This window comes from Austrofundulus limnaeus, unplaced genomic scaffold (assembly GCF_001266775.1).
Source record: "Austrofundulus limnaeus strain Quisiro unplaced genomic scaffold, Austrofundulus_limnaeus-1.0 Scaffold282, whole genome shotgun sequence".
NCBI classification, from domain to species: Eukaryota; Metazoa; Chordata; class Actinopteri; order Cyprinodontiformes; family Rivulidae; genus Austrofundulus; species Austrofundulus limnaeus.
Genome location: NW_013952684.1, coordinates 423,510 through 435,453, shown reverse-complemented (window position 1 = coordinate 435,453; position 11,944 = coordinate 423,510). Strand labels below are relative to the sequence as shown.

Below are 11,944 nucleotides of genomic sequence, written 5' to 3'. Positions count from 1 at the left end.
GATCAGGTGAGGTTCTGAAGCCAGTCAGTAGCTTGCTGTTCTTTTCTTCGCTGAATGGCGCACACTTCAAGGCTTGAATAACATAGTTCCCACCATGTCGGACACGAGCATGCTCACCAAAACCAGTAGCTCCAGTTTGGTCCTCAACCGAAAAACAGGGCACGGCTGATATTGATCCAAATAGGCAACAGGGAAGCTGGTATGCCTCACTTGTCAGATTAGTCGCTCCGTCCCGGCTCCCACCGCCACGCGTCCAGGCCGGCAAGTCCACCCCAGGCGCTCCGTCCAAACACGAGGGACAATCCGAAGGCCGAGGGACTCCATCCACATACGCCACTCCACCAAGACATGCCACAACAGCAGCAAGCCGGAGAAATCAGCCCAACCGGCAAGGTAGATGATATTTACCAAAGTTAGGATAACTTATGGTCGATGCTTGTATACACGCCATAGGACGCTTGTGTGCTGTTGTTTTTCGAAAATGATGTCCGTCATTTGCGTCTTTGATCTTCCGTTTATGTAGCATACAGAGTAACTTTTGAATTTTGAAACTTAAAACTTTTTTACACGTAAGTAAGTAAGTAAGTTTTATTTATATAGCGCCTTTCACAGAAATAAATTCACCAGGTGCTGTACTTTCACGGAAGGGGGAGGGGGCAGTTAAGACAGGTGATGCAGCAAACACAGTTGCGCTACCTTTAGACAAACAGAAAAACTAAAAACCACACAAGGGAAAATGAGGAAAAAAACAAAAACATATTATATCAACACTGTGACACACTATGGTGTTTATGAAAAAACCTCTGCATAGGGCATATTTCTTAGCCAGAGGAGTAATTGAGATTAGGGGGCCCGAAGAATCCAGTCCCAAAGCCAGCGCAGCCAAAGTTCAGAATATTGATGTAAACTGTTAATTCTGTGGGCCCTCAGCTTTCTCAGGAATCAGATCATACGGGTGAGGGAGGGGGAAGGGGGGGGGTGTCGACATCTTCCAGCCAGGAAGGATTTAGTCAAAAGATCAAGGCCTGTTTTATGAAATATTTTGTTTATTTGCAAGTTCGGGAGAAAGTCGGCACAATTAAAAGGAAAAAATGACAACTCAAGAACTGAAGAACTTCATTCTGAAACTGTTGTCTGCTAGAATAATGTGTCATTTTATTCCGCCACAGAATAACAGCCAAGCAAAGCAGCAAATCACATCACACAATCAACATCAGTGCTTCAGATTACAAGTCATCAAACACTCTTACCGTGACACAGGACTGGAGAGCCGACAGTCCAGGTAGAGTGAGCACCGATCAGCTGGGCGTTGGTGCGCAACCCACAGCAGACTCTGCCCGGAGTCGGACCTGTCCATAACTTTATACTCAAGGAGTGCGTGTTTGCGAGATGGGCCAAGCCTCGCCCCCAGGCGCCCCTGCTGCAACATATCAACATGTCTTGACATCTCCAAGGTTCTTTTAAACATAACTATAAAAACAAACCCTTAATTGGTTATACCGTGTGCGAGGAGATGTCTCCCAGCCTAACACAGGGTGAAAAACAACTCAGGAATTTATAGTGCTTAACACAGAATGATACAAAGTGATTACTAAGTACAGAACACAAAAGTTAAATCAGAGAACATAAAAACACACATATATCAAGGCTGTTGCTGGGGAGATCCAGATTCTGTAATCAGTTGTTTTGGGAACAGAAAGGACAGGCAGACGATAAACAATTTTCCCTCTGCCTTCATGTCTGCTGGTACTCTCAAGGTGGTGAATCCAATCACGCAAAATGGTGTGGACAGATACCGCCGAGCCGATTCATCAGCTTTCTCCAAGATGAATTCCATCTGGCCAGCAAAGTCCAGGGACCACAGCCGGCCCGCGGGCCTCAGTAGAACCGCTTGCAGACCGTGTCCAGCTCGCTCAAGGCAAAATGTCCGAGTGCTGATAGAATACAGCCATCCATCCAGTTGGTCAGTCAGCCAGAAAGTGCAAGGCCACCGATGCTGTTAGAACACCAGGACACCACCAAGCCCAACTGTAGAATCCAGTGATCAGAGTCCAAATGCATGTCCAGAACAGAGAAGAACAGAGGTCCCACCTGCGACATGTCCTCCCATGGAAGCAGAAAAATAAACTTTGTTCCAAAAATTTTATTGACAGACCAGCTAACCAAATCCATAAAAATAAAAATATCCATAATTTCTAGTTTCGGATGAAAAATGTAGAGAAGGCTCCAGCAGCAAAGCAGGGAACGATGAGGAAAGGCAGGAGAGAAGGAGGAACCATCTTACTGCTCCGAGTGCGGAAACAAACAAAAATTAAAAAATAAACTTAAAAAAAGTTGGACTTCATCTGTTCTAGCTGCCTGTTCTCTGCCTCTCAGGCTGTATTCATGGAAATTCTCATAAGCAGACGTTTCTGCGTTAATTATTAATTGCTCGACATGCCACAAACCCCTCTCCCTGGTAATACTGAGTAAGTGGTATTTTTTAAAAGTTATGCCATGGCATGAAAATGATCAATGGCACCGAACCCTATCATCATCGCATGAAAGCTATCCAACAGGACTAGACTCTGCCTTGTCTCACTGAGCAATGAAGCCTGCAAGAACATGTTTGCACAACCTGCAATGTTGGGTTTTCAGAACCAGACATTTGTGCACTAGTGATGATGACCCTGGTAGGACTCAGGTTTGACTGAGTCAATCTGGTTGGTCTGGTTTTAGCTCTGATGTTCTGTCCCTTTCCTCACAGCGGATTTTTGGAGAAACCTCAGAGAAGAATCTTTACTTGTCTCAGCTCATCATCCTGGACACTCTGGAGAAGTGCTTGGCCGGGGTGAGTGTGCTTTGTTCCATTTCAGCTTTTACATATGTCCTTTTAACTAGCAACTGTTGGATCTGATGTGTCCAGTGTCATACATGTTTTACTTTTCCTGCACAAACTCTAACCAAGAGGGTGAAAGTGGTTCACCACTAAGACTGTTTATGGTGGGGATGGTGCGCTGCTGACTTCAACTAGGGATGTTGTGGGTCCGTGGGCAGAACACTTGGAAGACCTCCTCAATCCCACCAGCACGTCTTCCAATGAGGAAGCAAACCTGGGGACCTTGGCTTGGGTTCTCCAATGTCTGGTGCTGAGGTCACCAAGGTGGTTAAAAAGTTCTTCAGTGGCAAGGCACCAGGGGTGGATGAAATTGGCCTAAAGCTCCTTAAGCCTCTGGATGTTGTGGGGTAGCGTTGGTTGACGCGACCCTACAATATTGTGTGGACATCTGGGGCAGTTCCCCTGAATTTGTAGAGGAGACCCAGAGGAAGACCCAGGACACGCTGGAGGGACTACATTTCTCGGCTGTCCTGGGAACGCTCTACATTTGGATCATGTGTGATGTGTTTTCCACAAACACAATTTTTACCATAGTTTGACTTCCTTCAACTGCTGACCCAGCTGTAATCTGAAGCATCACTTTCCAACAGCATTGGCAAATCTTTTTCTTCTCAGCAATCTAAAGACTGCTTGCGGCTGGATGAGACAATGTTGGTGAAACAGTTGCTGCCAGAGATTTGTCATTTCATCCACACATATCGTGACGGCCACCAGCACGCTGCTGAGCTGCGAGCCTCGGCCTCAGCTGTCCTCTTCTCTTTGAGCTGCAACAACTTCAATGCAGTCTTCAGTCGAATCTCCACCAGGTAACTCATCCAGTTCTGCTGCATTTTCTTATTTACATGGCACAAATTATTCCAGTAGTATACCATTAAATGGATTTGTTTTTTTATTGTAAGGTAAACGGTTTTCTCCATAGTTTTATCCCCAGTCCCTTCTGATTCTGGGGTTGAAAACCAAAGACCTGGTCTTCTTGTGTCCACATTGGTTCCAGTGTAGAAAATAAAGGTGTATGTGTTTGTGCAGGTTGCAGGAGCTAACCGTGTGCTCTGAGGACAATGTGGATGTTCATGATATAGAGCTGATGCAATATATAAACGTAGACTGCTCTAAACTGAAGAGGCTGCTGCAAGGTTAGCTCCTACTGTTTCTGCATGTTTACATACACAACTCTTTCAAACACTCAGTTTTCTCTTAATACAGTGCCCTGGAAAAGTCTTCATTCTCCTTCAAACTTGTTTTTAAATGCTCCCATAACTTCACAGTAACGATCAGTCACATTGAAATACATTATAAATGCATCACAAATTCATCACTGAATAAACTAATAATTTCCTTTCAGTAATGTTTTTATTTATATACTATATATGTATACTTTGCCACATATATACTTTTGTTCTTTATCTCACATTAAACATATATACTTTTGTTCTTTATCTCACATTAACCTCAGTAAAAATGATCTGGCTTTTCTTCAGTTTTTCCTGGAAGGAGTTTGTCTTTCACGACTTATAATTTATTGTTCAGTTCTGTCTCTCATCTCGTCTACAAAACTGCTTTAGTTCAGATGAAAAGAACAAAAAACACGCTTGTGTTGTATACAAGGAAACATTTAGTACAAACAGCAGTTCCACCTGCATTCAGACTGCAGAATCAGCTGCTCCATGGCTCAGAACAGCTAACTCCTGTTAGCTTCAATCAGAGCTCAATCAGAGCAGGACATCCACACAAAACACAGAGGTTCACTAACATATCCTGGTCAGTAGAAGCAAAAATCAGGACATTACGAAAAAATATAAAAGGATGAAAAATCATAATCATCAAAAATCAATTAGGGGGTTCTAATGGGAGGAAATTACATTTTTTAAAATCTTGCCCTAAATGTAATTTCTTTTGTCAATAAAAACAAACAAAAGTTATGTATATAACTACGGTTCCATGAATCCCGGATGACCACCAGAGGGCGGTGCTGAAAGCACTGAGTGTTCCCCTCACGCATGCGTCGTTCGAGCAGTAATACCAACAGTCACACCTGTGACCAATCGGATGACTAATCAGAAGCTATATAGCTTGACGTCATCTGAGGCTCTGTTCCTACAGAATCTACTCGGAAATGCAAGGATTCTGAGTGACGGAGAAGCTCTGGCAGTCATCCAGGATTCATAGAACCGTAGTTACGTAACTTTCATTCTACTGCATCCCTCCTGACCGCCAGAGGGCTGTGCTGAAGGCACTGAACGACTAATACCAGCAACGTCACAAGGAATCCTGAACACCTATCTCACTGAGAAGGCCCAGAGGACCCTTGCAAAAGAACCTGGCCCAGAGGATGAGGGGAGGCCACATTCACATTGTAAAATCTAGTGAACGTGCTTGGAGAAGCCCATGATGCAGCAACAAATATTGCTTCCAATTGACCCCCCCTGTCAGAGCTGCCCAGGAAGTGGAAATACCCCTGGTTGAGTGTGCCTTCACCCCGACTGGCAGGAAGCAGCCTCCTGCCCTGTAGGCATGGCAGATGACATCCACAATCCAGTGGGAGAGACGCTGTTTCGAAAGAGGACAACCTAATCTATGGCCTTTATAATATAAGAACAGCTGGTCAGAGTGTCTTATAGGAGCGGCGGCTGCAATATATGTCTCCAGCGCCCTCACTGGGCACAATATGTCAGGCCTATCTCCAGTCCTTCCTGACGTAGGCTGAAAACGTGCCAATCTCAGTGGCTGGTTACAATGGGAATGTGAAAAAACTTTAGGACGAATGCAGTGTTTGGCTTCAAGATAACACCAGAGCCATCTGGGGCCCATATGAGACATGACGAGCTGACAGAGAGAGCATGCAGCTCACCGACCCTTTTAGCTGAGACAATAGCCAATAAAAAAGCTGTCTTACATGAGAGCCACTTGAGGTCTGCCTGAAGCAGAGGCTTGAATGTAGAGTGGTGCAGGGCTTCGAGGACCAAGGGCAGATCCCAAGCAGGTGCCCGCAGAACTGCTGGTGGGTGCAACCTGCGAGCACCATGCAGAAAAAGAGAAACCAGGTTATGGCTCCCGATCATACTGGCATCAACGTCAGCATGATTAGATGATATAGCTGCTACATATACCTTAAGTGTTGAGGGAAAGCAGCCCTTATCGAGAAGACATTGAAGAAACTCCAGGATAGTGGGCACCACACAGGAGACTGGATCCTCATTACTGCCAGCACACCACTGAGAAAACAAGCGCCACCTATTTTCATATTGCTGACAAGAAGAGTGTGCTCTAGCACTCAAAATAGTGTACCTGTCTGAATATCCAGTCAAATGCTGCTCAAGCCTCCCAGTGGCCACACCTACAGCCTGAGGCGTTGAGGATTGGGGTGCCATATCAGTCCCCTCAACTGAGACAATTGGTCCCACCTGGTTGGAAGACACCATGGGGCGTCGTGACACAGACTCTGTAGAAGTGGGAGCCATGGTCGTGCTGGCCAATATAGAGCTACCAGCAGCACCCTGTGGCCCTCTTCGAGAACTCTCTGAAGAGTTGGCCAAATCAGAGAAAGGGGTGGAAAGGCATATAGAAGGACCCTTGGCCAGGGATGTGCCAAGGCGTCCTGGCCCAGTGCGCCCGATGCCCCCGTAAGGGAATACCACAGAGGCCAATGAGTCAACTCTTCTGTGGCAAACAGATCTACTTCTGCCTGATCGTAGATTTCCCACTCTCCTGGAGCAGGTGCCTGCCGAGAAAGGGAGTCTGAATTGGGAGAGGGGGCGAAAATGCTGCCTTCACCGATTAAAGCCGAAAAGCAAACTGAGAAAGGCTAACACCAATATCTAAGTCCGGTGTGTAGCAACACTAATGATGAGGAAGAACTGTGAGTTGGGAGAGGAGGTGAAACATGTGGTCATCACCAACAAACAACAGCAGAGTACTTGTAGCAAAGATAAGTCCATCGCAGCCTCTCAGGAGGGTGAAGCTACTCCAGCCAACCGGCAATCGAGGCATCCAACGACGGTGAAAAGTTCCAAAAAGGCTGATTCCATGAAATATGAACCGCACGCGAGAAGAAAAGAGGAACAGAGCCTCTGATGATGTCAAGCTATATAGCTTCTGATCAACCATCTGATTGGTCACAGGTGTGACTCTGTTGGTATTACTGCTCGAACGGTGCATGTGCGAAGGGAACGTTCATTTCTTTCAGCACCGCCCTCTGGCTGTCAGGAGGCATGAAATACAACTGAAATGTGGATATTTTTTTGATTAAAAGCCCGTAGAGTTAAAATAATATGAAAAAATATTAAATATGTTAATCTCAGGCTGAGATGGCTCTTAAAGATAGACTAGTTTGTTGTGGAAAAAAAAGTATTTCTAGGTAGTTATGTAAAGTGGTAAAAAGTTTTTCCTAAGGAACACTAATTCATAACTTCTCAACAACTCCAGTCCTGACCTGTCAGGTATGTTCCTTGGTCTTCATGATGCTGTTGGATTACTAATGTTGTTTAACAAAAATCTGAGGCTCACAGAACAGCTGGATTAAACAGATTAGATGGCTCAGTGATAAAGCTGGTACCTTACTCAGCTGGTATAAGGAAACAACAACAACAAAGAAATATTGTTAGTCAGTCACAGTTGCTTTTTTTTAGATCAAGCTGAGAAAAAAAAAAACACTCACTTCCAAAGAAAGAGTCACACTCTTTAATTTGCAATCCTAAAACGAACACCTCAAAAACATCTTCCCATTAGTCTTCTGTAGAAACAAAAAAGAATCTGGTAAAGATGATTGTCAGAAAGTAACATCTGTTAGCAGAGTCCTGTTTGTTCAGCTAACCTTTTCAACATGGAGGAGCAACCCTACGATCATTTTAAAGTGACTGTGCCATAGTTCTTAATTTCTTATTTGGCAATCCTGCCTGGCATAGAATCTTCATCACATCAATGTAAAGTTTTATCTTTTTCATGTCAGTTCGCCACAATAAATGTTAAAAAACACTTATGTTTCCAGACATCGTAAACTGGGCCTTCATGCCAGAAGGTTTGAATATTGAAAAATGAAAGTTTTGTAGCATTATATATATATTTTACGAAATCAATCAATTCAAAGAATATCCACCAAGAGTGAGCGTCGAGGGTTGAACATCTGCAGTGCGCTTAAGACAGGTTGAATATGTCTGTGTGACCAAGTAGTTCAACCAAGAGAGATGCCACCTTAAACAGGGTTAAATATGAACAATCATCACCTAAAGAGGGTTGATTATAAATACATGTGACACGTCTCAGGTTGTGTTTGTAGAACTTGTTGAAAACCCTGTACTAATGATGTGATTGGTAGGTTTTAATTCCATCACTAAAAGATCTAAGACTGTTCAGATGTCTGTAATCAGTTTGCTTCCTTTCAGAAATGGTGCCAAAGTTCAGGGCTCTAAAGAAACCTGCTCAGCTTGCTGTCATCAACAGTTTAGAGAAGGTAGCTGTTTTTTTACAGCTTCACCATAAGAGCAGCTATCATCATGTCTTGTTTTCAGTAGCATTAATGTCCTCCTGTTGGCTCTCTGCAGGCCTTTTGGAACTGGGTGGAGAATTACCCAGATGAATTCACAATGCTGTACCAGCGTCCACAGACTGACATGGCAGGTATGAAACAAATCAGTTCAAGTTCTGATTCACAGCCAAATCAGGTATATTTCAGTAACCACTCTTTCCATGTGGAATTCAATTTATTCTCTTTTAAACTGTTTGTGAAAGAGCACAAAACAGACCATTTCATTCAGTTCAAGCCAATTTACTTACAAAGTGCCAGTTCACAACAAATGTACAAAACATTCAATACTTTATAAAAGGACGATTAGTAAAAGTTGAATATCTAAGGAAGGAAGCAGCAAGTAGCAGCGAATCTCCTCTTTGTCACAACCTCACATCTTGAGCAGCACATTGGTGACAGTGGGAAGGAAAATGTCCATTTTAACAAGTTAAAACCTCCAGCAGAACCAGGCTCAGGATGAGCAGCCACCTGCCTCGACCGGCTGGGTTTGGGGGGACAGGAAGTTACTGTGTCTGCTCTGAGCTGGGATGTTGTGAACTCACAAGACTGAGGAGAGTTTTCATCTTCTATGTGGACTGCTGTTCTCTTTTGTTTCTTCTTAAGGTTTGTCTCAAGAACAAACTTCTTTTCTAAAAAGAAGAAAAGCCACAGTTGTTGTTTATGTGTGCTGTTAGCAGAATATCTCATCAACCATTGCATAGATTTTAGTGAAACACTCAAACTAGTCTATGGATGAACATGCACATTTTAAGATGGGTGCCACAGCTAATTAGCCTTAGCCAACACAGAATGGCTATAACTCAGGCAGTTTTACAAATGTAAAGCTAAAAGTAGATACTGCATACTGATAGCAAATATGACCCCCGCACCTATGCAAATCACCAATGCAGAACAGATTTATTGTTTTTGGGGGGCTCATTGTGGGCCCGATGGATAGCCATTCATCAGAGCTAAACAACAATAACATCTAAAAGCTCCTATGTTGAATAGTTTTTGAGTCATAAGCATTTTTGTATGTCCACACATCCCCTTTTCAGATGGAGCCCCCTCATCAAATATGGGGTCTATTGTAAAACCGTTGGCTGGCAAAATATAGGTTGGACTTATCTACAGTCCTGGCAAATTTCTTGTTGATCGGTGCAGCTTTTTGTGTGCTACGATTGACCAAAAATCACTGAAAAAATTAAAAGAATTTTAAATATAAAAATTAAAATAGAAAAATAAACAGTACAAAAACAATATGACCTCCACTTTGCGTGTGGGGGTCATAATCAGATGTAGCAGAAGATGAGTGTTTCCATTACACTGTGCCATAGTTTTGTCCAAAGCTTTTAACTTCAGATGGCCTGCACAGCGAATGGGCCTTAACCAGCACAAACATCAACTCAGTCGGTTTGACTTATCAGCTACAATTGGTGTGGTAGTAGCTGAGAGTCATCTTCAACATGTGCTGCCCGTGTAACACAACTCAGAAGATCTCACTGTACTGATGACATCACACATAATGTGTTTTATAAGGTTTGAGCAGCTTGAGCTGTCTCTCTTCATCATAAGATTAATTTAGTCTAAAACTCTGACTTCGGAGGTGGTGGGTAATTATGCATTCCTTCAATGAATGCCAGGCCTTTATTTAATTAATTTATTTTGTTGTAGCAACCTGTCTCAACTGTGTGTGTGTGTGTGTGTGTGTACAGAGGCTGCAGAGAAGTTGTTTGACCTGGTGGACAGTTTTGCAGAAAGTGCTAAGAGGAAGGCAGCTGTTTGGCCTCTGCAGATCATCCTCCTCATCCTCTGTCCAGAAATCACACACACCATCTCTAGAGACACAGTGGAGGACAGCAAAGCCAACAAGGTGGGTGGAAACAAAGCGCTACAAACACTTGCAAACCCCAACGCTCCGTGTTCCCAAACTGTTTCCTGTGCGGTGGTGTCTGCAGAAACTGTTTCTGGATAGTCTGAGGAAAGCTTTGGCTGGCCAGGGTGGGAACAAGCAGCTGATGGAGAGCGCTGCCATCGCCTGTGTCAAACTTTGTAAAGCTTCTACCTACATCAACTGGGAAGATCACTCAACCATCTTCCTCCTGGTCCAGTCCATCGTCATGGATCTCAAGGTCTGAAGTCCAGAATGACTGGTTGACATCCACATCCTTCAAATACAAAACAATCAGAAAAACTGTTTCTACTTCAAATGCAGATATCTCAACAACTCTTCACCTGAACAGTGAATTACTTTTACAACATTTGCTATTTGATCTTTCCAAAAAAGCGTTCATATTTAATTTAAAAAAATGATATGGCCTTTTTAATGCTTTTTAATCAGTTACTCTGATATGTGTACAGGACAAGGCAACAAATACGGAATTTAATGTTAATTAATGTAAGAACCGAAGCCCATCAGCTAGGCTAATAGTCTCAGTTATTTAAGCGGTCGTGGATGGCCTCTGGCAGGAAGTTTCAGCATCTTATCAACAACTCCTTCAGGTTCCGGCCACTCCCTAGACGCAAGCTGGTTCTCCTTATCATGTGACCAGAAACCTTCGACAACAGAGAAAACTGAGTTCTAACGTAAAAACAGTTACGTGTTGTAAATGTTTTCAGGCATGTATCTACATATATGTACGTCCTGCTATGAGTGACCATACTGTCTAGCCATCCAGACCAGTCTGTACATAAAATCATCATTTTACTCATAAAAATACACAGTAGTTTATACAAATATATCATGTTTCACCTAAGAAGAACTACAGAATGTGTAGTGCTTTTAAAAATCAGTAAGTAAACAAACCCCAATAAATTTATTCACCCTCTTCATGTGAACTTGTAGAGAGACAGAAACAGAAAGTCTAAGTTAACAATGTAGCACCAGAACCACTGTTACTCTGAGATGAAGTTTAGATTTTGTTAACCCAGACTAATACAAAGAAAGCTCACTTATGTTGAACCTGAAGTGTAAATCAGTGGTGTCCAAAGTCGGTCCTCAAGGGCTGGTGTCCTGTATGTTTTAAGTGCTGCCCTGGTTCAACGCAGCTGAACTTAACAAGTGCTTAATTAGTGGGCCTCTGCAGACTTTGATGGTAAACTAAGAAGGTGAATCATCTATTTGAATCAGCTGTGTTGAAGCAGGGACAAATCTAAAACTTGCAGAAGACTGGTCCTTGAGGACCGGAGATGGGCATGCCTGGTGTAAATGTTTCCATCTAAAACCACTCAAATCCCTGTGGTTTTAGGAGAAGCTACAGTGTTGAAGGGCTTCAGCTCTCCCCTAGTCTTCAGGTCAAAATGACCCAGTTGTAAAGCTGTAAATTCATCCAGATTTGTTGGAGTGTTGCACCTGATCTATTCTGTAAACCAGGTTGACTTGATTGATCTGTTGTTGCTTCTTTAGGCTCTGCTGTTCAACCCAACCAAACCCTTCTTGAGGGGTACAGGCAGTCAGAACGCTGATGTGGAACTCATGGTGGACTGCTTCGTTTCGTGTTTTCGTATTAATCCTCACAACAACCAGCAGTTTAAGGTAACTGATTGTTGCAGCAACCTTTGGCGCA

General features: G+C 43.3%; 1 protein-coding gene across 3 annotated transcripts in view; it reads left to right on the top strand.

The window, feature by feature from the left end:
• LOC106526575 (neurofibromin) overlaps nucleotides 1-11,944 on the top strand; it is a 145,701-nt gene that overhangs the window by 25,602 nt on the left and 108,155 nt on the right. For all 3 annotated transcript variants that reach the window (XM_014021210.1, XM_014021211.1, XM_014021212.1), the window contains exons 3-10: nucleotides 2,747-2,830; nucleotides 3,494-3,684; nucleotides 3,905-4,011; nucleotides 8,257-8,324; nucleotides 8,416-8,491; nucleotides 10,094-10,251; nucleotides 10,337-10,510; nucleotides 11,785-11,913. In XM_014021210.1, the coding sequence (XP_013876664.1) occupies nucleotides 2,747-2,830; nucleotides 3,494-3,684; nucleotides 3,905-4,011; nucleotides 8,257-8,324; nucleotides 8,416-8,491; nucleotides 10,094-10,251; nucleotides 10,337-10,510; nucleotides 11,785-11,913 (987 nt within the window). The remainder of the gene's footprint in view (nucleotides 1-2,746; nucleotides 2,831-3,493; nucleotides 3,685-3,904; nucleotides 4,012-8,256; nucleotides 8,325-8,415; nucleotides 8,492-10,093; nucleotides 10,252-10,336; nucleotides 10,511-11,784; nucleotides 11,914-11,944) is intronic.